We start from the raw sequence: 26,294 nt of genomic DNA, 5'->3' as shown, positions 1-26,294 counted from the left end.
TATATATAAAAGCAAATTCTTAAAAATCATACCGGACAACTTCAGTGTTACTACTGCTCTCTCATGCACGGATATGCGGCCGTTGTGTCCAGCTGGGTGGCCCAAATGAATCAATACTGCAGTCGAGAGGTAATGAGTGTAAATGCAGCTCAGTAAATACATCTGTTTTGGCACATGTACCACGGTGGAAATAAAAGTTGAAGACAATTCTGTTACACTTTAAACAGTTGCAGGACCTGCCAGCAGATCATGTTGTTGCAATGTGTGTGGGTAAACCAATTAAGCCCCAAATGGATTCAAATGGGTGTGAGCAACCAGCAGTAATATACTATAGTTGACACAGAAAACACAGTGTGGGTCCCCATCAACAAAATATGTTCTCTGTAAATATATGGAATAAAGAAGATTTATATTGTACAGAACAGGTTCATTGTGCCGGTATGACAAGGATCTTAAAAGGACAGTACAGCCCCTTGTTCAACAGAGCTTTTTTTTTTTAACATACTTTTTGGCTCTTTTTTTAATCATGAAAAATCAGTTTTTTATGCATTAACATCAATTTTTTTTTCTAAATTTATTAGTATACAACGAAAAAAAAACCCACAAAGACAAATGAAATCGTTAAGTCTTTATTAAGAAATAACTTACCGAAACTCCGCTTGCGTTCCTCTTCAGAAAAGGCATTCTGGCGATCCATCATGCAGCGATCGATTTCTCCTCCCTGCCTTCCTTTTAGGAGATAGCCAGGGAGGAGAAATCGAGCGCCGCACAATGGATCCTCGCCCTGTCGCCTTTTCTGAAGAGCGGAATTTTGGTAAGTTATTTCTTAATAAAGACTTAGTGATTTCAAAGTTTCATTTGTCTTTGTGGTTTTTTTCCCCGTTGTATACGAACAATTTTTTTTAAAAAAAATATGATGTTACTGGGCTTTAAGCTAAAAAGGGAACCCGAAGCTGCAAGGTCCTTGCAAGGTATATTGTTAGATTTCCATTGCACGAATAAGAAACCCATTATGCAAGAATATAATCTGTGTGCTTAGAATTTAATGGTGGCCATACACAGGCCAATAAAAGCTGTCAGCAGGCGATGTTGGCAGCTTATTGGCCCATGTAAGGGGCCCTCTGTCAGGCTTCCCAGATCGATATCTGGCCGACAATCGGATCAGACCAATATCGCCCACCTCAAGGTGGTCATATCAGGGAGAGATCCTCTCATTTGGGGACCTCTACAGCTATAGTCACAAGGACTAAACATGGAGTAGCTTCAGTTTCTCTGTTTAGCTTAAGAAATAATAAAAAAACAAAGATTTTTCATAATTAAAACAATAGGCAAAAAGTATGTTCAGCACAAGCCATATTGATCTCAAGTTTAACAAGAGGGTGTTTAAACACTAAAAGGGAGGTGGCAGGGGTAGTAAGTCTAATTACTTTATCTGAATTGTTGCAGAAACACAGTATAGATGATAGCAAAGAACAGAGTTTAAAGAGAACCCCTAATAAGATCAATAAAGGCCCACAAAGTCAGAGATCTCTCATTACAAAAAAAACATTTCTAAGCCTAATGGCAGTGGCTCATGGGTCTGCCTTTGCCAAGAGTGGACTTTGAGAGACCATCGGATAAAAAAGATCATTGAGTGACTCCCATGGCCGATATTAGAATATTCTAATATAAAATGTTTTTTCCCCCCAGTAACTATTGAAGAGGAGAAGATTCAGGAGAGCAAAGGAGGAGAATATTATGAGAAGGGATGAATGAGGAAAAGAGTGAACTATCAAGGTTTGTGAAATGGATAAATAAAGCAACAACATGGAGAAGGGAAATTAGAATGGGGCAACAAAACCGTATCCCTCCTAGCACAGGTCACATCTGCCATTATTAACTGTCTCACTGCAGTTATCGACTATCTCTAATAGTTCTGCAGTTATTCTTTTGCTTTTTTTCCCAACCTGTTTCAGTGCATATTATAAACAGAGAAAGCTCAGTTATGTCACAGAAATCTCAACAAACTGAACACAGTAGCCCTTCCTTTTAGCCGCGGTGGCCTGTCCCTGAATCCAGCCGTGCGTACTATGGGCCAAAGTCAAACGCAGAGCACAGAATCATAATATATAAATATATAACATTTTTTCCATTTGATTGGCAATTTTCCACCTCTCAGAGTTTATGATATAGTCACCCAGGCCTGGTACCTATTGGAATAAAATGGGGGAATAAACACTGGCAAAAACTGCAGATAGCTGATAAGAGAATGTCTTCCTTTAAGTTGAGTTCCAGCCCTGTTACTAGCATTTATTATTAAGTTGTCTTGTAACATGATGATAAATGCTAGTAACAGGGCTGGAACTCATCAATAATGGCCGTTGTCTTCTAACATGATGATAAATGCTAGTAACAGGGCTGGAACTCATCAATAATGGCCGTTGCACCATCATTTCTGACATTAAAGCGGAAGATGTTCTCATCCCCTGCACCAATCCAGCACACAAGAGGTTCACCCACCATCATGGCCGACATTACATTTCTTTAAATGTAAGATGTTTCTATTTCCTCTACAAATCCAGCAGAGGTTCAGGGGTTTCTGTGAATAAAGGCGGAGCAGAGATGTAGTGCCAGCCATGTAGTTTGTGGAAGCAGAAACCTCCCTTTGTCTTCTTTGCCAGTGTTCTGTTCTGTTGAGCTATTGCTGCAAACATGTAACAAGGCAGTCGTTCCATAAACTGATCTCCATGGTTAAATCACTCCTTTCAGCTCCAGTGTTGTGCACTCTTCTCTCATATCCGGATAGTCTTGTAATCCCCCATAAAAACAGATAATGACTCCATACTTTTGCAGTACGAGTCCATCCAAAAAATTCTTTGTTCATATTTTTTTCTGGTTTCTTGTTGAACCCAGTCCGTGTGTCCTGCAGGGAAAAGAAAGCACAAGTGAGTCAGTTGTTGCAGTGAAAGTGGTAAACTCAAAGCTGAACATTTGTTCACCTTTAAATTTACTTTTAGTATGATGTAGAGAATGATATCCTGAGACAATATGCAATCGGTTTTTTAATTATTTTTTTTTTGTTGTTGAATGATTTAGCTTTTTATTCAGCAGCTCTCCAGTTTGCAATTTTCCGGTTGCTAGGGTCCAAATTACCATAGCAACTATGCATTTATTAGAATAAGAGACTGGAACAGGAAAAGGAGAGGCCTGCATAGAAAGATGAGTAATAAAAAGTAGCAATAACAATACATTTACAGCCTTACAGAGATTATATTTTTAGACGGGGTCAGTGACCCCCATTTGAAAGCTGGAAGGAGTCAGAAAAAGTAGGCTAATAATTCAAAAACTATTTAAAAAAAAAGGAAAAATGAAGGCCAATTGAAAGTTTCTTAGAATCAACCAACCTATAACACACTCAAAGTTAACTTAAAGGTGAAACACTCCTTTAAGTCTGTGACCGATTTATGGATTTTTTGTAATCATTCCTTTAGTGCTTTCCACAGCAAATATCTGGAAATATTGATAATGTTCTGGATGAGAAAAAGCTAGTGGCATATTCATTTAGATATATACGTATGATAGCATTTGCTTCGTGGCGCATGCAGCAAGGTGAGAATCCACATGAGGTTTGGGTAATTTTAAGATCTATGCTTGTTTACCCCAAACAATACATTCTGCCAAACAAAACGAGTACTTCCTATTTCACCCAGAGCAGTGGCTTAATGGAACACACGGGTGCTGCTGCTTCAGGCATCAGAATGGCCCAGATCACCTGTTTTTAAGGAAAGGTATAAACATTTTACAGGCTGGACAGTTTTGAAGGTTGCTGGGTGTTCTGATGGACACCTGTATTTAGTTCTCTCTTACTAGTTTAAGGGCATGTCCTTATGGCAAAAAGAAGTAAATTGGAGGTTTTCTGTGTACTGAACCCATGTGTATGTCCGTACATCTACCTTAACTCTCTTTTAAAGGAGAAGGAAAGGCTTGCAGCACTTGGGGGTGCCAAATGTTAGGCACCACCAAGTAATTGTATTGACTTACCTGAAACCCCAGGTTGGTGCTCCTATCAGTAGAAAACTGCCATGGTCCAGGGTTATACCAGTGAGCACCACAAAGCAATCTACTTCCATCTTCAAATTTCCTGGAGCAAATGCATGTGCAGTTAAACGAAATAGCCGAATTTTTAGTTAAAGTTCGGCTTTGCGTTCTACTGCGCATGCGAAGTTGCACAATTAATGGGGCAAGATGGAAGAAGATCTCTCCGTGGTGCTCACTGGAATAACCCCGGGCTGGTGCAGTTTTCTGCTGATTGAAGCACCAGCCCAGGGTTTCAGGTAAGTCAATACAATCACTTAGGGGTGCCTAACATTTGGCACCCCCAAGTGCTGCAAGACTTTCCTTTAAGGCATCTTACTTTTGCTTGTTGTGTGTGCCACTAACATTTAAGGAATTCTGTCATGATTTTTATGATGTCGTTTTTATTTCCACCGCAAATAATTCACTCTACAATATAAAATGTCATTCCTCAACCAGCAAGTGTAAGTCACATGACAGGGGGCAGCTGGGAAACTGACAATATGTCTATATCCCAATGTCAGATTTCAAAATGAAATATAAAAAAATCTGTTTGCTCTTTTGAGAAATGGATTTCAGTGCAGAATTCTGCTGGAGCAGCACTATGACAGTATCCGTTTAAGCATTAGTTTGCTCCTGAAACTTAGATAGATCTTATAATATATTATACAGGTATGGGATCCCTTATTTGGAAATCTGTTATCCAGAAAGAGATGAATTACAGGAAGGCCATTTCCCATAGATTCTAAGCAAATAATTCCAGTTCTTAAAATGATTCTCTTTTTCTCAATCCTATTGGATTTATTTAATGGTTAAATTATTTTTAATATGGAGATCCAATGGAAAGAACACATATTGAAAACCCGAAGTCCCATGCATTCAGGATAATAGATACTTTATTTGTATAAGAAATAACTTTTATATATATATATACACTATGCAGAGAATAAGTTTGCATTTCTTTAAGGGGAGAGTATATCCCTTGGTAAAACATGAGTGCATCGAATAGCGCTTGTGCTGAACATACTTAGTGTTTTGATAATATACAATTGATTGTTTTTGTTATTTCTTGAGCTAAACAAGCCAAACAGGAAGCTATGCTGTTCCCTTTAAGAAAGCAGCTTCCTAAACTACAACCCCCCAGTGCTCTGATATAGCTTGAGATATGGAGCCGGCAATGATTATTTACAGATGCAGGATGGATGTCCGTATAAAAAACAAGGCTTCAATAATGAATAATACATTATGATAAGATAGATGCACAAATGGCTCCTCTAATTCACAATAGTTTTCCCCAGAGGGATTTACTTATTTGTAACACATCCAAGCTGGAAACCTTCACTGACAATTTACATTTCACTGCAGAAGTTTCTCTGTTCTTGGCAGAAGAGTGGCTGCGGCACAGCTTTTATCTAGATAAGATTAAATATAGTGAAGCTAAAGGGAAGAAACCTGAGCGAGGTTTATCTTGGACTTCAATGGAAATACAGTTTTGTGCCAGGAAAGTGCCATGCTTTCTGCAATCACACAGTAGTTTGGACTTTAACATGTAGATGGGGCACAGAGAGCAGAGCACAGTTCAATATTTATAAAGGATAAGTTAAAATGGAATATTGAAGTTTTACAGATGTGTAATGCCACATGGTTATTATAACAAATAACAATTCCAAAGCTTTCATGAATGTATAATGGAATGGAAACTGCTTATATATACTTCCATTCTGCAGAAACATCTATAAAATAAGGATGCAAAACTATGGAATTTCTGCAGTAAAAACTAAGTATTTAGTCACATTGCTTGAACTAACTTTGCCCATATGTTTCATACAGTAAAATGCAGAATACTGAATAGTGTGATTATTTTGGGCCAGGCTTCTGGTACTACCAGCACACTGAAACTGGAGAGCTGCTGAATAAAGAGCTAAATAACTCAAAAACCACAAATAATAAAAAATGAAAAACAACTGCTAATTACCCCAGGACATCACTCTCTACATCATACTAAAATGTAATGGTGAACAAACCCTTTAATAACATATACACAAAAAGCATTACTAATGGGACAGGTGAAATAAACTGCCCTTTAAGTTAAAGGGATTCAGTTATGATTTTTATGGTGTCGTTTTTATTTCTAAATCACACTGTTTACACTGCAAATAATTCACTCTACCATGTAAAATTTAATTCCAGAACCAACAAGTGTATATATGTTTTAGTTGTAATATTATTGTGAAGGCAGCCGTCTCAGGTCATTTTGCCTGATCCTGTGCTTTCAGAAAGACCCAGTGCTGCACTATGGAACTGCTTTCTGACAGGCTATTGTGTAATTGAAGGTGTTGCAGTGGGACCTGGATTTTACTATTGAGTGCTGTTCTTAAGCTGGCCACAGACGCAAAGATCCGATCGTACGAATCAAGGTACAATCGGACGTCCCCATCTCTCGACCTGCCACTAACCATTCAGATCAAATAAAGTAGTAAAAGTACAGATCAGCCGATGTTCTGCCCCTGACAGCAATCGTACGATAGTTATGTCCGACCACAGCTAGTGACAGTATCCCACTGAAAATCGTACGATCGGCAATACATGCAGAGATATTATCAGCAGCCGACATATCTCTGCTGGACGAAAAATGTCGGGACTCTCCACACATGGTCCGCAAATCGTACGAATCCTCGATTCGTATGATCAGATCTTTGCGTCTATGGCCAGCTTAAGATCTACCAGGGAGCTGTTATCTTGTGTCAGGGAGCTGTTATCTGTTACTTTCCTATTTATCTGCAGATAGGCTGCTGGAAGGGGGTTAATATCACTCCAACTTGCAGTGCAGCAGTAAAGAGTGACTGAAGTATCAGAGCACAAGTCACATCACTGGGGACCCTGGGAAACTGACAATATGTCAAGTCACGTGTCAGTTTTCAAAATTAAATAATAAAAAATCTGTTTGCTCTTTTGAAAAACATATTTCAGTGCACAAGTCGGCTGGAGCAGCATTATTAACTGATGTGATTTGAAAAAAATACGTTTTCCCATGACAGTATCCCTTTTAGTATGATGCAGAGAGTGATATTCGTGACAATTTTGCAATTGGTTTTCATTTTTTATTATTTAAGGTTTTTGAGTTATATACTTATAATGCATTAGCTCTTCACTTTGCATTATAAACAATCTTGAATAAGGGCAAGGCCAGTGGTGTAACTAAATATCACTGGGCCCCACAGCAAATAATTTTATAGGCCCCAAAAATGTCTAGAGATTGACCTGTTTTACCAAGTTTTATTGAATTTGTATATGAATTAGAGCCTCGTGGGGCCCCTATACCTTCTGGGCCCCCCTGCAGCCGCAGGGTCTGCTTCCTCTATAGTTACGCCCCTGGGCAAGGCCAGACGTGGCATTTTTACTTTGCGTTTTTACAAAAAGCTCCGTCGGGCGTAAATACGCATAAACTGCACTACCACTGAAATTAATGGAAAATGCACTATGGCAATACTCACAGGGTGCTTGCAAGCTGAAACCCGCCAGGGGACGCCAGTATTGGCGTTTTTCAGCAGAAACGCCAATACGTAGAGAAACTACCAAATCAATAGACTCTATGGGATCTGCTTGTTTGATACCACACTTTGCGTAAAAATGCAGCGTATTTTAAATATGGCATCCAAATTCGTGCGAGATAAATGACGTATATACGTTTTTACAGGTGACGTAATAAAGTTGCGTATTGACGATAATTCCTGCTCCATTTTGCATGTAAATAGCTTTTCTATTTTCTAGCCAGCAGAATTAAGGGGGAACGAGAACAAGAAGAAGTGCATTTTGGGAAAAGAAACAAACATGCTGAAAAACGCATGTTGACGTTGCGTGTGGTTTCAGTGGCGTATTTACACTCGACCATGCGTTTTTAAAAATGAAACATAAAAACGCCATATGTGACCGTGCCTTAAGACACTGGAATATGAATAGGAGAAGACCTTCTTTATTATATTCCACAGAAACCTTATTTTACCTACCTGGTGTGTTTGGGCAAACTTTTTATTCAAATTAAACAGGATCCAGATTTCTGCTTCACCTGGACGTGCCCAATGCTTTCCAAGAGTTCATGATTTATTCAGCCTGCAGACTCCACTGAAACAAACTGGTGGTGCAAAAGCCAATGTTCTCCAAACTGATGTGATTATGTCATACTTAATGATGCTTAAATGTTTTTTTTTTTTAAATATATAATGTGGGTTCGAATAAAAATAATATATTATAAAATGTCATTTTTTTTTTTTTTAAAAAAAAAGTGTCATTGAGGTAGATGAGGTTTAGTTCTTTAGTTCTATTCAGCCTCTACTACACAGAACTTTCATCCAGTTTTTCAACCAGTTGTGTGTGTTTCCTCTTCTCGAGGATCTTGCTGAGTTCCTCTGTGAATGAATTGTACGAGGGGAGGCTGGATTCCTCATTCTGCCTAAGAAGCATATAACTGTTACCATTCATTTTCCTTAGCATGTTGGGTAGGGTGCTGATTCCATTGGTAAACTCCAAGGGCAATGGGGGTGGTGGAGGTGGGGGAGGTGGCATGTCTTTATGGGGAGACATTGTTGGTGCCTCTCCAGGGATGATCTGCAGGCACCCATCAGAATAACTGATCAAGTCTTCTGACTTTTCTTTAAACTGAGATGCTACAGTCTGAAGCTCAACGTTTGTGGAGCGAGAGTTTCTCACTGCATACTTACCCTTCTTTTTCCGCTGGCAAGACACGTATAACAAAACAATAGAGAGGACAATGCACAGCACACCGAGAATGGTGATTGTGGAAATGTAGATGAATTGAATATTAGAAGAAGACTGAGATGCAGCCGTTGGCAACTGGATTATCGGTGTTGGCGTAGAATGGTTCTTCTCTTTTGGTAGTTCCAAGAGGACCTTTAGAGAATATTCTGCTATCAAAGACTGCAATCCATTCTCTTCTGAGTAACAACTATATTCGCCGCTGTGCTCCGGAAGAGTGTTTGTAATTAAGAGACCATCGACTCCCAGCCTGGTGTGACCCTCGCTGTTATATAGTTTATCTGTGCCATTAACATACCACTGAGGCCTGGCTAGATTAGACCTCAGGTCGCACTGCAGAAGGACATCATTTCCTTTTAACACCGTCCGCACCCTCTTCTTTAGAAGGCCTAAAAATATAAATGACAAAAAGAAATGACTGCAATTGTAACGGAGGCATTCATTCACCTTAAACAAAACTATGGTAATAGAAATTAAAGGAATTAATAAATACCCCAAGGATGTAAATGATGTTTGCTGCACCATCAAGGCCACACAATGTAATGTTACCTCCCACTCACCTACCTTCAGCTCTGTCTAGTATTGACTCCAAAAAATAAAAAAAGGGGGCTTAAAACAAAGAGAAGTCACATAGAAAAGATCCACGTTACTTAAAGCTTGTTGAGTTTTCAGAATGAAATATAGATGAAAAATGCTCGAAGCCTATTTATCTACTGAAGCTTAGATTATGCCTTAAAGGAACAGTAACACCAAATATCATGTACTGTTGCCCTGCACTGGTAAATCTGATTTGTTTGCTTCAGAAACACTACTATAGTTCATGGCGGAAATTGAAAAAAAGTCTATATGGCACAGGTTAAATGGTGGATAACAGATAACACCATTATGTTCTACAGAGCTTATCTGCTGTGTAACCTGAGCCTTTCTCCTTTGAATGGCTGCCCCCATTGCTACACAGCAGCTTATTTATATAAACAATAGTAGTGTTTCTGAAGCAAACACAGTGGTTTTAAAAATGCAGGGCAACAATACATTATATTTTTAATACTTTTAACACTGAAATTTTTTGATGTTACAGTTCCGTTTAAAGACTATCTAAACCCCTCCTGTTTTTTTAAAAAATGTATCAGCTTTTTTTATAAACATCAAGATGAATGCACAATATTCCTGTTGCTAAGGCTTCCTTAGTATCTAGAACAGTGATCCTCAACCAGTGGCTCGTGAGCAACATGTTGCTCTCCAACACTTGGATGTTGTTCCCAGTGGCCTCAAAGCAGGTGCTTATTATTGAATTCCAGGCTTGGAGGCAAGTTTTAGTTGCATAAAAACCAGATGTACTGCCAAACAGAGTCTCCCGTTGGCTGCCAGTCCTCATAGGGGCTACCAATAACCAATCACAGCCCGTATTTGGCACCCCCCATGAACTCTTTGCATGCTTGCGTTGCTCCCCAACTTATTTGTACATTTAAATGTGGCTCACGGGTAAAAAAAGGTAAGGGGCCCCTGATCTAGAACAATACTAAATCAATGCTTATCCTAAAATGTCACATTTATTATCCCATAATTATTATCCCACAGCTTCTCCTGGCCATAGTCTATCCAAACAGAGGTCCATCTACCTACCGATTCTGTTTTTACCTAACCGACAAGTTTTCTCTGTAGCCATCCTAATATGGTGCATGTCTAATACAAACTAGTCATTATTACTTGTAGCATTAATCATGTGTCATAAACAGTTTGGGGATTTCATCTGGGGGTCAATGCATGGTCTTTCCTCAATGGGCCTGGGAGCAAGACAAGCACAACCGTATTTGGTCACAGTCTGCAGCACATAAAGACAACATTGCATATTCTGTGCTGTACAGTTAAGCTAAACACATTTATAAAGATAATCTTCCTTTAATAATAAAATGCACTATAAAAAATGTTTATTGATGCTCTAGTGTTTAATAAAATAATACTGACACCTACCATCCAGCCTATGTCATTTTAAACAAGAACGGTTTATCGAAGACAATGGGCATAATAAAAATAAATGGGCTATTCCAAAAAAAAAAAAAGCCAAGTATAAAATGACTAGATGGGCCAGAATGCTTTCAGGTATTGCCATGCAGTGATGTGTGACCTGTAGCTTTCTTAGAAACTACAGCAATAGACATGATGTATTTACAACTTATGTATAGTGCAAAAGAATATGCTCAGGGAATTATACAAATTACTTTAAAAACACCAACTGCTCTTAGGTAAACAGCAGCTGATGTTGATTTTTGAGACAGAATAATGCTTTGGATCATTTCCATGCACCCATCATTCAGTGCAAAGATACTTATCATTACGGAGCTTCTCTAGCTGGCTCCTCATTCACTTTTTGATTAAATCGACTTTCTTTCACAACACGGAAGTAGCTATGTTCCTTTTATAGCTTGGTGGTTAACCCCCCACCTCCATATTATTAATAGGACTCGGTAACCCATCTTGTTTACACAAATTCTGTCAGCTTGTAAGGGTCAGGCCACACTGGGCGTTTTGGGGAGATTTGGTCGCCTGGGGACTAATCGCCTCGTTTTTGCGGTGAGTCAGCGACCAATCTACCCAAACGCCTTCCCTCACTCTGTGCTGGCTAAAATGAAAAAAACGCCAGCGATAAGCGATTCGTTTTCCGAAGTCGCCCGAAGTTTCCTCGTCTGCGTTTTTTCATTTTAGCCGGCACAGAGTGAGGGAAGGCGTTTGGGGTGTGGCCTGACCCTAAAACATGCTCTGTGTACTTTGCTTTGATTCAATATTTTATTTCTTCATTGTGAACAATTAAAAAAAACCTTTCCCTCCACTATTAAGAGGCACAGCGTTCTAGTCCAGCTTAAAAAGATGACTTCATAGGATCTGTTCCGAGTGGAGCTGGCTACAACTATTGCATGATCTAATCATCTGGCCTCCAAGCAGAATGATCCACGTGTTAGAACTGGCCATAGATGTGGATAAACAGATCTCCTTTGATAGGCTGGTATATGGGGTGATTGATCAAATTGCAAGAACCATGGGGGGGGGGGGGTGACATTTATTTTATCCTACAGGCTATGAACACCCAACATGCAAAACTGTGGTCTTTTGCCAAGAAATGCTTCAGCTTTGAGCAGCTCAGTCTGATTTAACCCTACACTGGTTGTCCACAATGGGCAGAGAAAAGAATGCCTACTCACTGGCTAATGGTAGATGGAGCTCATTAGCTTATTAGAAGAGGCTCTGGGGTGAAAAATTAAAACATAACATTTATCTGGTAAAGTGTGCAAGGGTACTTCTATATGGCACAGTTTTATGGTACAGTACCGGACCTCTTATCCAGAATGCTCTGGACCTGGGGTTTCCCAGGTAATGGATCTTTCTGTAATCCGGATCTTCATACTTTAAAAAAATACTCTCACTAAAAAAATACTTTTAAAAATATGAATGTACATTAAAAGTTACCTATAGGTCATGTTGATCGTTTTTTGCTGAGAGGTCTGTTTTTGTAAATAATTTTTATTTAAACCTGACTGTTTTGCCAACCTGACTGTCCCATCTCAGCCTGTCAGTTAAAGTTTCTAACGCTAACGGACTCCTGCTGCACAAATATGGCAGCCCCCTTATAGACGAGCACGGGGAGTCAGATGGGTAATGTAAAAGCTTTGAACAAATACTTTTATGGCAAAATTATAAGTAGCAAACAAAGCCAATACTATGATAGATGTAAAAATGGCTTAAATTCTGGTGTCAGTATCTCTTTAAGTCTACTACAAAAATCATTTAAAGGAGAACTAAACTGTAAAAATTAATGTGGCTAAAAATGCCATATTTTATATACTGATCTTATTGCACTAGCCTAAAGTCTCAGCTTGTCAATAGCAGAAATGATCCAGAACTCCAAACTTGTCACAGGGGGTCACCATCTTGGAAAGTGTCTGTGACACTCACATGCTCAGTGGGCTCTGAGCAGCTGTTGAGAAGCTAAGCTTAGGGGTCGTCGCAAATGATCAAGCAGAAAATGAGGTTGGCCTGTAATATAAGCTGATGCTACAGGGCTGATTATTAAATTCTGATGCTAATTGCACTGGCTTCTGTGCTGCAATGTAGTTATTATCTGTATTAATTACTAATCAGCCTTATATTGTGACATTTATATTATATGTGTACTGTATATTGTGAGTGGGTCCCTAAGCTTAGTAAGTGACAGCAGCACAGAGCATGTGCAGTGAATCAGCAGAAAAGAAGATGGGGAGCTACTGGGACATCTTTAGAGACATAGTAGATCGTTACTGCTAAAGGGCTGTGGTTGCCTTGGGCTGGCACAGAAGCCCAAAACAAAATGTAAAACATTTCTAGCTACTTCTTTAGTTAAGCTTTAGTTTTCCTTTAAACATTAAATAAAACCAATAAGCTGGTTTACCCCCAAAGAGAATTAATTATATATAATTATATCTTAGTTGGGATCAAGTTCAAGTTACTGTTTTATTACTACAGAGAAAAAGGAAATCATTTTTTAAACATTTGGCTATTTGAATAAAAATTGAATCTATAAGTGAGACAGCTGCTGCACTTATTTTCGTTATTGAATAATTTAGATGCACCACATGGTTGGGATGATTTGGACAGATCTGAACAATTCTCCTAGCGACAATTCTGCAGCTTTGCCTGCGGTAAAGCCAATGTGACACAGTCTTACCTAAAAGCACCAGGGCGATGATTCAGAGCCAGTGTGTATTTATACAGGCCCGGATTTGTGGCGAGGCCACATGGGCGGCACATTTTTGGGGGCGGCATGTCGCCCAGCCGCTCTGTGGGGAGCCTGTGCTCCCCAGTGCTCCGTGTGGTAGTGCGGGCGGGCGCTAGGACCGCGCGGAGCGTGCGGCCTGGGGGCGCCCGTCCAGCGTATCTGGCGCTGTATTTATAGCCAAAATGAACCATGCTGGTGCTTTCAGGGGCATTTGGAACTGAAAGGGGGCAGCAGGATCAATTTGCACTGGCTTAAAGGGGTTGTCCACATTTGAGTTAACTTTTTGTATGATGTAGAGAGTGATAATCTGAGACAATTTGCAATTCGTGTTCATTTTTTGCAATTCGTGTTTATTTTTTGTGGTTTTTGAGCTATTTAGCATTTTATTCAACAGCTCTCCAGTTTGCAACTTCAGCAATATGGTTGCTGAAGGGTCCAAAATACCCTAGCAACCATATATTGATTGGAATAAGAGACTGGAATATGAATGGAAGTGACCGGTGAGCCATACAAGGTAGCAATAACAATAAATATGTCGTTTTTCAGAGCATTTGTTTTTAGAAGGGTCAGTAACCCTCATCTGAAAGCTGGGAGAAAAAAAATAAAAAATGAAGACCAACTGAAAAGCTGCTTAGAAGTGGCCATTCTATAACATACTAAAAGTTAACTTAAAGGTGAATACCCAACCACCCTTTTTAAACTGCATGATCCCCGATTCCTTGTCTTTATCAAACGCCATTAAACACAATCTGCAGAGCTGGATATCAAAATGATTCAATTCTGCTTTGCGTAGTTGCTGCTTAAGCATTGTCGTCCCACAGGGTAACACTAAACAGCATTATCACTTGAAAGAGAAATCTGCAAGCGTGCAACACTGATGCTGTAAAATAAACAGAGCATTTACCATCGTCTGTGCTGTTTAAACATCCTCCATTCCCATTCTGCATATCCTGCGTCATCTGCGTCCTGCAAGCAGCCAAAGAAAACAATTTGTACTGTGGAAACTGATGACAATTACAGATCTCGAGTACACTGAAGGGGAGTTAAAGTTAATTTACAAATAAAATGAATCACTCTAAAGCATTAAACAGTTTCAGCAGTGCTGGATTATTTAGTAAGACAAAGGGAGAGAAGAGCAAAGGAACATATCTTGTTATTCCTTGGATTGGATTGGACACATGACAGAGACTTGAATTTCAGACAAAATACTAATGTATTGATTGGAAATCATCAAATAGCCATAATTTTGTGCAATTATCAATCAAAAACACAGATTGATGTATTTTTATAAGATAGTCTCCTGCATGAAAATGAACTGGACACTTTTAAACATTTCAATTCAAAGTGAATGGAGTGGTTTTCTCCTGTCCATACAAGACGTAGGAGGAACCACATTTTTCAAAACGCCCGTGTGCAACTGTCCTTAATCTACAATATGTCCAGAATTAGAAGTTCATTTTTGTGCACAATCTTCTTTCTTGTTGTGAAAGGGATACTGTCATGGGAATTTTTTTTTCTTCAAAACGCATCAGTTAATAGTGCTGCTCCAGCAGAAATCTGCACTGAAATACGTTTCTCAAAAAAGCAAACAGATTGGTTTATATTTAATTTTGAAATCTGACATAGGGCTAGACATATTGTCAGTTTCCCAGCTGCCTCAAGTCACGTGACTTGTGCTCTGATAAACTTCAGACACTCTTTACTGCAAGTTGGAGTGATATCACCCCCTCCCTTCCCCCCCATCTGCTAGATCTAAGGGGTAGATCTAAGCGCTTCGATTTCCGAAGCTGCCTGAAGTTTCCTCACAAGTAAACTTCGGGCGACTAAATCTCCCCGAATCTCCAAGTGTGCTCTTAACCTAACAACAGCACTCAATAGTAAAATCCAGGTCCCACTGCGACACATTCAGTTACATTGAGTAGGGAGAAACAACAGCCTGCCAGAAAGCAGTTCCATCCTAAAGTTCTCTTTCTGAGATGGACCCTACACACCAATATTACAACTAAAAAAATACACTTGCTGCTACAGGAATGAAATTTTATATTGTAGAGTTAATTATTTGCATTGTAAACAGTGTAATTTAGAAATAATTTAGAAATTTAGAAATAAATTTAGAAATAAAAACGACATCATAAAAATCATGACAGAATCCCTTTAAAGAGCCAATGCTATATTTGCTGACATCATGCAATATCCTGTAAAGTTTATTACTAAGGAGCAAGCTGATGCTGTAAAGTCTGGCACTGCATAAAGAAAGACAAGGGCAAGCCATGCCAACAAGATGAAAGGCTAAATAGAACTGGCTCCTTATATATGTTGAACAAAGTGAAATGTGCCTCCATGGCTTTTAACTTACCAGCATCTCATAATAATGAACATTTCTGCCACTGAGCATTGCATTTTATAAGCTTCTGTACCCTATCAAAGATTTTAACATATACCTAACCATACTAGCTAAATATGAAAACCATGCCACCTAATGAGCACCACCCATGTGATGGGCCAAAGCGTTGCTAATGTTTGGCCATTGGCTGGATTTGTCTTTTGACAAGACAGAGCTTCTGGCTCAGGTGGCAGTTGGGGGCAAGGCACTTTTGACCATGCTTTTGTTTCTCACCAAACTTTGCCTTACATTATTATTTGAAACGCAACACAATCTCATACTGCTGCTTTAAAATGCATGGTATTAAGGTAAAGGCCAAGCTTATTACAATATGGCACTTGCCCTTGTTGGAGCTAAACCAAGCACTATTGTGACTCACTAGAGCCAACAAAGGGCAATCTTACAACTACATCACTGGCCACAGACGGTCAGGGGATAGTTACAATTTCTGAAAATGTCCAGCAGTTATTTTATGAATAAGTCTGCAAAAAATGTGCTGACTTTGAGACACCAATGCTCTCAAACCACTTCCATTTGGAGAAATCTTGCTGAGATCTTTGTTTCCACATGACCACATTCTTTTTGTCAAACTTCCCAACAGATATCTGTGTCTATAACGGATATATAACCAGTGATGTAAAACTAGACATTCATGCACCAAAACATCCTCTGGTACCTGAATGAACCATTCTGGAACAGATATTCTGTATTGCACACCCCTTGCATGGCTTTTCTGGCATCACTGAATAGATTAGGTTGGGTCTAACACTGCAGGTTCACACTACAGAACTAAAAAATATATTGCCCAGGATTTAGGAACCTGTAGCCTCTAGATCAGCACACTCTTTTTTCAATTGTGAATGAATGCTTTTTAAGTTTAGCATCTTATCCGAAATAAAAAAGCATTCATTCACAATTTAAGAAAGAATGTGCTGATCCTTAACTTCTATATGATTCATCAATTGATCGCACACTTCCAACCATTAAACGTCAGAAGTGCGGGCACTCCGAATATATATATATTTCCCTGATGAAAGTTCCTGTGAGGAACTGAAACGTCGGATTCAATAAACCTACCTATTTTTGATACATCTTGTTGTTCGTTAAATCCTTGGAGTGCTGTCTCTTCACACTTTTATCAATTTACTTCTTGGATTAGCACCCAGGTCATTTCTATCTTATGGTGTGCGGACTATATGCATTGCTGTATATATGTGTATATATATATATATATATATATATATATATATATATATATATATATATATATATATATATATATATATATATATATATATATATATATATATATATATATATACACACACACACACATACACTGTATATATATTTATTAGGGATGCAATTAATCCAGAATTAGGTTTGGGATTCGGCCATTTTCAGCATGATTTGGAATTGGCCGAATCCTTGTGCCTTGCCAAACTGAATCCAAATCCTAATTTGCATATGTAAATTAGGGGCGGGAAGGGAAATCACATGACTTTTCATCACAAAACAAGAAAGTAAATTTTTTCCAGTTTTTCATTCCCTGCCTTGCCTGGATTTGGTTCAGTATTTGGCTGAATATATATATATATATATATATATATATATATATATATATATATATATATATATATATATATATATATATATATATATATATATATATATATATATATATATATATATATATATATATATATATATATATATATATTAGCCTGTGTGTTGGCTGTTGCAGACCATATTACACAGGATGTTGGCCAGAGGGCCAATATATATATATATATATATATATATATATATATATATATATATATATATATATATGTTGGCCCTCTGGCCAACATCCTGTGTAATATGGCCTGCAACAGCCAACACACAGGCTAATGGCGTGTGACCATATTTTCTGCCTGGCGAGACTGATTGGTAAACAAGAATTAAGTACCAATAATTTACCGATTCTTAGCACCAATAATATCCCGGCAAACGTGTCCATCCCAGGCACAGTAAGGGTTTCTGGCGAGGATGCAGTCATAGCATGAAGTATATTGGCTACAGCCAAACAGTGGGATCTGTAGGACACCGCTCTGTGCTCCGATGTATAGTGTGTTCTGCAAGTAAAACGAACAAAAATGGAATGTCAAAACAAAGTACTTAAACATCCCAAGTTCAAGATTTGTTTTATTCGTGTTGTTTAAAGAAAAGCTTACTTGGAATGTATGTCAACTTTAGAACAAGACAGACAATCCATATATCTTCATTAAGGCAAATGCATGTATACAGATATAAGTAAATGATATAACAGTCCAGTCCACATATACAAACAGTGAGCAAAAGTATATACATTGCAACACAAAGAGCCTCCTGCTCTTCTTGTGTTGGACTTAAAGGGGAAATACACTATCAATATGTAAACTGTACAAAACATCCCCTATCTGTGTTTGTGTGCTCAAAGGCCTCAGTATAATTTTCTGCAGAGCTGTACAACATAAGAGATGGACCTGCTAAAAATATTACACATTCTAAATTGAATCTTGTGTTATCAAGCTCACATTACATTAACTTTTAGTATAATGTAGAGAGCGATATTCTGAGACAATTTGCGATTGGTTTGAATTTTTTCGTTATTTGTGGTTTTTAAGTTATTAAGCTTTTAATTCAGTAGCTCTCCAGTTTGCAATGTCAGAAATCTGGTTGCTAGGGTCCAAATTACCATTGCATTGATATGAAAAAGGGACTGCGATATAAATAGGAGAGGCCTGAATAGAAAAATAAGTAATAAAAGTAGCAATAACAATAAATTTGTAGCCTTACAGAGCATTTGTTTTTAGATGAGGGTCAGTGACCCCCAGGTGGAAAGAGTCAGAAGGTGGTGGCAAATAATTAAAAAACTATAAAAAAATAAATAATGAAGACCTATTGAAAAGTTGCTAACAATTGGCCATCTATAACATAATAAAAGTCAACTTAAAGGCAAACCATCCTTTTAATAGGGGTCCCATTATAATTAAAATTAAGAGAACAATGTGAATAGAAACTCCCACTAAAGGCCATTAAGGTGAGATTTGGAGGTGACTGTTTATATGCTGTCCTAGATATTACTGGAACTATAGCAAGATGAGAGTTTTGACCATACTTTCATAATTCTGTAATATTCTTAGCTGTATGGGGCAGATGTAGGTTGGTATGAATCTATTAAATTGAAACCCATCTGAAATAAATACATTTTACTTTTGAATTGCTTCTGTTGCTTAAAGGAGACATATAGGATAAATGAAAAAAAAACTTAATATTGTAGGCAATTATGAGTGTTGCTTTTACATGGTGCTAAAAATTAATATTATATTTAAAAATAGCCCCTTTATTAGAGCTCCCTATAGATGTTCACTGGTCCGTGTTTCAATTGAGGGGTGGGAGTGTCCTTATTGACCCTGCCAGAAGCACAGTAGGAGGGAGGACAGCCAATCACAGCCCTGCAGTCACACAAGCAAAGACGGGCTTCAGTTCCCTATCAGGTCCTGCTAGCTGCTGATTGGTTCCTGTCCTACAGTGCAGTGTGCCGAGTGCTGCTGGCTCCCCTGCACAGCCTGGGAATTCAGGGAGCCGGAAATGGAAGAGAAGGGAGGGATTATTAGGGTTTTTGCAGAAATATTCAATAAATCAGCCTGAAACACTACTTTTTTAAGCACAATTCTTCTGTATCTAAATGAGTATAATGCACTGGTACATTCTTATTTTTTTTACACAAAATGTCTCCTTTAATGGTGGAAAACAGAGGCAGCTGCCCTAGGCCCTGTGCCTGAGAAAGTCAAGGGCCATGTTCTGACAGTTCTGCTTTTTAAAACTTTTATTATCAAGTGTTCCAATATATGACGCAGTGGTTTTCTGTAGTCCGGAAGCTGGTGCCTGCACCACAATGAATCTACAAGCTGCTGCATCAACACGCTCCAAATCGCCTGCTCAATGACACCCATAAATGATGATACATGAGACAGGGTTGCAACAAACTGGGACCCCAGCCAACATAGCTTGCCCACGGCCCCCTAACCACCATCAAGGCCAGCTCTGCTGTTCCAAACCCATTTTAGATTTACTACCTTTACTGTACAAGCGAGTAAGTGTTCTTTCACTTTGCAGATTTTCTTGGAATCCCCAGTAATTCCGGATGAGGGGGAGTTAACTGATAATTAATTCTCTGAGGTTCCAAAACTTTGCTTTGCAGTGAGAACCCATCAATATTTGCATCACAGGATGCCAAGGCATGGAATGATGAAAACAGACTTCACTGCTACTGCCAAGATCACATTTGTGCATGCAAAATAACAGGGCTGAATGGAGATATAAAGATGTTTATTAAGCCAGAAGTTACACTTTTCTTTGTTTGAATCCTACATTAAAGCATAAAGAAAAATATTGTGGCATCCATATGGTAAGCAGCTAATTGATTTTTACCCATACACTGATTAATGAATAAACAGGACCTGCTCTGTCTGTACTACATGTAGCTAAATCCAACCAGCTAAACCAATAAATGGCTATTCCACAAGTAAGTTTTTATTTCCAACATTCCATCTGCTCCTCTGTGTCTCTTTGGCAACCATGGGGCTAAATCCTATTTCCAATAAAGCTGAAAAAAAGAGTTCCAACAGAAAAGGTGATTATAGAATTATTTTTATTGTAGACACACAGATATGTTTCATACAATACAGTAAATGTCTACCTAAACTGTATAATCATTTGCAGGGCTGTCAGAGCAAAGCAGACCCTTTTATATGACAGCCCTGCAGATGATTATACAGCACTTTTTGTGTGTGTGTGTGTGTGTGTGTGTATATATATATATATATATATAAATCTTGATAAAGGTCCTAGGCTCGGACCGAAACGTTGATCTGTTTTAATGTAACCAAATAAAATTATACTTTTATTAAATCCCAGTGTGCACTCATGCTTCTCGGACTATATATATATATATATATATATATATATATATATATATATATATATATATATATATATATATATATATATATATGTATATATATATAGTGTGAGGACTGTACCTAGCTCACACTTAAACAGTTCATTTAGCTCACACTCAAACAGTTAATCCATTTTTGGTTGTATGCCAGCTGGAGTGCCACCTGTTGTACTGCTTGAAATTTTGGCTTGTTTGTATTCCCCATAAAAGGGGATGGAGAATTCTTGTAAACACCAGCTTAATGACCCGAAGAACAATGGAGGTATTGTGCCTATTTATATAATGTGCCAAAGCCAAAGTAATGCAGACAATAAGGAAAAAGCAGTAAATGTTTTCAGATTTATGCAAAAATAGAAGCAAAGATTACCTTACCCCAAAAATCCACAGGCAATGCATACAACAATGAATAGAAGCCTATTGCTGTCAGACAAGGGGGCCTTCATTAATAACGTCACACAGTTTGCCATGTATTTTTCTGAGTTTCTCTGCACTCCCCCATATTAATATAGGGCATTAAGACTAAGAAAATTCCCTCCCCAAAAGAGGGAATATTTGTCATATACAGATCTCCAAACCTTAAGTCAACTAGAAAATCATAAAAACATTAAATAAACCCAATAGACTGGTTTTGCTTCCAATAAAGATTAATTAATCTTAGTTGGGATCAAGTACAAGTTACAAGGGAATTAATTTTAAAAAATTCAGATTATTTGGATAAAATGGAGTCTATGGGATAGTCTATTCCGAGCTTTCTGGATAACAGGTTTCCGGACAACATATCCCATACCTGTACTGCAACACATTATCACTACACCCCCACTAAAAAATGTTTGGGAGAGAACACAATTTACCCTTTGTATACCGCTGTCAGTAGTACTACATAGCTATGCAAAGCTTGTCTTAGAACTCAGATACAGATGGAGCAGTTCACAAGTAGGGCAGCCTTGGGTGCACTATGACATTAGGTTTAACCACCTAGGCTCGTTTAATAATGACCTGTTCCATCTGTATGTGATCACTGCTTCCCTATTTGTCATTATATTCAAATGCTTTTTTATTTCTATGAGCTTGACTGAAACCACATGACCTTTAGCTTACGATCCCATATTGGAATGCAGGCATACATGCACATGGGTGAGTCTAGTGATTGGCATGTTCCTAGGCCTGCCTCTTAGTCGCAGCTGCTGATCAAAGACATCATGGAGGCAAAAAATAGCATCTACTTAAATTCTGGAAGAACAGGAAAATGCTTAACATATTCCCCAAAATGTAATTACTTGTCTCCAATGCAATGTTCTTCACTTTAAAGGGGTTGTTCACCTCTGAGTTATCTTTTAGTATGATGTAGAGAGTGATATTCTGAGACAATTTGCAATTGGTTTTCATTTTTATTAGCTGTGGTTTTTGGGTTATTTAGCAGTTTATATAGCAACTCTCCAAATTTCACTAGCAACTATTAATTGATTTGAATAAGCGACTGGAATATGAATTAAAGAAGGTTTGAACAGAAAGAGGAGCAATCAAAAGTAGCAATAACAATAAACGTGTAGACTTACTGAGAATTTGTTTTTTAGATGGGGATCAGTGATCTCCATTTGAAAGTTGGAAAGAAGAAGAAGAAGGCAAATAATTCAAAAATGATAAAAAAATAATGAAGACCAGCTGAAAATTGCTTAGTATTGGCCATCCTATAACTAAAAGTTAAATGAGCCCTTTAAATGAGAAGGAAAGCTACCGAGGCAGTTTATTGCCAATAAAATAGTGCAAGCTATGGGGCACATTTACTATGGGTCGAATATCGAGGGTTAATTAACCCTCGATATTCGACCATCGAAGTTAAATCCTTCGACTTTGAATATCGAAGTCGAAGGATTTACCGCAATTCCTTCGATCAAACTATCATAGTAAAAATCGTTCGATCGAACGATTAAATCCTTCGTATCGAACGATTCGAAGGATTTTAATCCATCAATTGAACGATTTTCCTTCGATCACAAATTGCTGGGAAAGCCTATGGGGACCTTCCCCAATAGGCTAACATTGGTGCTCAGTAGGTTTTAGGTGGCGAAGTAGGTGGTCGAAGTTTTTTTTAAAGAGACAGTACTTCGACTATGGAATGGTCGAATAGTCGAACGATTTTTAGTTCAAATTGTTCGATTCGAAGTCGAAGGTCGAAGTAGCCAATTCGATGGTCGAAGTAGCCAAAAAAATACTTCGAATATACTTTGAAATTCAAAGTTTTTTTCCTTCTAATCCTTCACTCGAGCTAAGCATATGTGCCCCTATATTTATTCTGTAAAATCCTTTACCATACCAGAAACTCTCTGTTTGTTTAGTATACAGCTGCCATATTAGCTTGGTGTGACATCACTTCCTGTTTCACAGCAGTTATCCAGCACTCTATATGCTTAAATAGTCCTTTGTCTTACTTGGGTGCACACAACAAAGTATGTTCACATACCTCCATTCAATATATACACGAATTGCAGCACTCCAATTTGGTGTTAAAACTTTTATTCCAACAATAGCATAGCGACGTTTCGGATACAACAGATCCTTTTTCAAGATAAAAGATCTGTTGTATTCGAAACGTCGCTATGCTATTGTTGGAATAAAAGCGGTTTTAACACCAAATTGGAGTGCTGCAATTCGTGTATATAGTGACATCACTTCCTGCCTGAGTTTCTTCCTGCTCACTTATAGCTCTGGGCTCAAATTACAGCAGGGAAGGTGGAACAGGGAGGGTGAGAGGAGCAAACTGAGCAGGCTCACGCCCAGGGCAAAGAGGTTTAAATTGAAGGCAGGAAGTCTTATACAGAAGTCCATGTGTACACAATAAAAGGAAAGAAATGCTGTGTTTATTTTGACAGAGGACTCAGAACAACATTACTTTGAGGCTTTACTGGTGTATTTATATACAGTAGCTCTCTCTGATAAAGCTTACTTACTTTTAACCTTTCCTTCTCCTTTAAACTCTGTATGTGTGGGGGCTATATGAAAGATATTATTCTGTGAATTAATTTTTTTGGTCCTGAACTGGGACATTTTAATTTGATTTTAGGGCATTTTTTTTTTGATTAATTTGCTTGTTCTACCGTCTTAGTTTTCATTAATGAAAAACCTCTGCCATTAGGCATATTCATAACATCTGCCCATTCAAAAGAATGCATTTCATTGTGCAGCTTGACTATAAAATATTATTTGCGACTTTCTGATGAGCTTTTTTCTACAGGTCTGATACAGGTACTGGTACAGGTCAAGTCTTCACTCGCAACCTCCAAATATTTTATCTATTAATACATTATCTGAACATGGATATAACACAGCAAACAGCCCCAAAGCCCTGAGTCTGACATGCTTGTCTGAAATCTGAAAAATATACTAGAGCCCTGAGCTAAAATATGAATGGGATTAGTAGCCAAGATGCTAGTGATAGGTTGCTATGAGCACACAGTGTATAAATACATACCACGTGTTCCTACAGTAAATATGTCTGAAACTGAGTTTGGCTAATCCTGAACTGGTAACAACGAGACAGATGTTATAAACCAAACTCCAATGGAGTTCACAGTAATGTCCCCTCCGGCAGGACTGTGCTTATATTTCCTGCAAACTGAATTGCTGTGCATTTAACATTGCAGTCCAGGTTTAGACAGATGAAAATTACAAAACACAAAGTTATTCATGGACTGATCAAAGTCCGTGTGGCTTTTGAGATCGTTTCAGGGGGCCACATTCTTGGAAAACATAAAACCATTTTAATGGACGTTCAATGAAAAGCTTCTTGGAAATGTAATCTTTTTTTTTCCTGTGCACTTGTTTTTAAATCAACCTTTGCCAATTTTAGCCAAGAGCATTGCAAGCTGGACAGGTGAAAAACTCCATGTATATCCATGGCCCATCCATGATTAACTTCTCAGCATAAAATGCATGCGCTACTGCATATCCCACTTAAGGTGGCCATAGATGCAAAGATCCGCTCGTTTGGCGATGTTGCCAAACGAGCGGATCTTTCCCCGATATGCCATTAACAGGCATAGCTATATCGGGGGTAATCTGATTGTTCGGCCGTATGGCCGAACGATCAGATTACGATGTGCCATGGGCTCCGGCGGGATCGGTCGGGTCAAAATCAAACCTGACCGATCGACCAAACGACCGATCTCCGCCGGACGAAAGATGTCGCCACACACAATCCGAAAATCGTACAAATCCTCGATTCGTACGATCGGATCTGTGTGTCTATGGCCACCTAAACAACCAGCGTTACCTTTTATTATCAGCCATAGCCAGTACCCAAAAGGAAAAGATCAACACTTACAAAGGGGTGGTTCTCCTTTAAGTTATCTTTTAAAGTTTAACTTTTTAAGCAACTTTTCAGTTGGCCTTCATTATTTTTTTTATATAGTTTTTGAATTATTTGCCACCTTCTTCTGACTCTTTCCAGCTTTCAAATGGGGGTCACTGACCCCATCTAAATAACATATGCTCTGTAAGGCTAGAAATGTATCGTCATTGCTACTTTTTATTACTAATTTTTCTATTCAGGCCTCTCCTATTCATATTCCAGTCTCTTTATAGAGCTGGTGAAAAAAAGCTAAATAACGCAAACACCACAAATAATAATAAAATGAAAAAAAATTACAAGTTGTTGATTACAAGTTGAATATCACTCTCTCCATCATACTATCTACATCACCAGAAGTACTTTTCAATGAAAACATGAAACCCAAATTCTTATTTTATTAAAACACCCATAGCTGCCAGGGATGAAGTCCTCTCCCTATGAGTCTGCGTGGGTCTCTAATTTGAACTCACTGATTAGTAAAAATGTGATCTACTTAATCATTATCAGCAGATTGTTCTACTTCTGTTTCCTACCTATGTTTCTATTTTTAAATGAAGTATATCAGTTCATTGTTATATTCACAACTTTCTCTTTTCAAATGTTTAGCTAAAACATTTAATAAAAAGTTTGGGTGGGGATAATTTACTATCTTGATCACTAAAGGCAGACATTAACAATCACTCCAATCAGACACAAATCATTCTGGCCCTTGGCCTAGCTATAGTAGTAGTGGCAAACAGAGCCCAGACATACAAACACCCAAAATATGGTTGTTATACCAAGTTAACAAAATTGTAGGCTCACAGAGGCAGAGCAATAATTTTTTGGCTGCCGGGGTCAGTGACCCCCATTTGAAAGCTGCAAAGATATAGAAGAGGAAGTCAAATAATTCAAAAAACTATAACAAAGAAATTGCAAAGTTGCTATAAATAGGACATTCTATAACATGCTAAAAGTTATCTTAAAGGTGAACCATCCCTAGGGTTGCCACCTTTCTGTTTGC

The 26,294-nt window shown here is 38.2% G+C and overlaps 1 protein-coding gene across 1 annotated transcript in view; it reads right to left on the bottom strand.

Annotated features, from left to right (window-relative positions):
* Nucleotides 1–878: 878 nt before the first annotated feature.
* The window catches only part of sema4g.L (semaphorin 4G L homeolog), a 164,956-nt gene continuing 139,540 nt past the window's right edge, over nt 879–26,294 (bottom strand). Inside the window, exons 13-16 of the mRNA XM_018225232.2 lie at nt 17,919–18,073; nt 14,478–14,539; nt 8,061–9,215; nt 879–2,902 (exon numbers count right to left, since the gene is read on the bottom strand). Of these exons, the coding sequence (XP_018080721.1) occupies nt 8,386–9,215; nt 14,478–14,539; nt 17,919–18,073 (1,047 nt within the window). The 3' untranslated portion in view covers nt 879–2,902; nt 8,061–8,385. The remainder of the gene's footprint in view (nt 2,903–8,060; nt 9,216–14,477; nt 14,540–17,918; nt 18,074–26,294) is intronic.

The sequence above is a fragment of the Xenopus laevis genome, chromosome 7L, assembly GCF_017654675.1.
Source record: "Xenopus laevis strain J_2021 chromosome 7L, Xenopus_laevis_v10.1, whole genome shotgun sequence".
NCBI lineage: Eukaryota > Metazoa > Chordata > Amphibia > Anura > Pipidae > Xenopus > Xenopus laevis.
The sequence above is the reverse complement of the archived record's forward strand: the minus strand, read 5'-3'. Positions and strand labels throughout refer to the sequence as shown.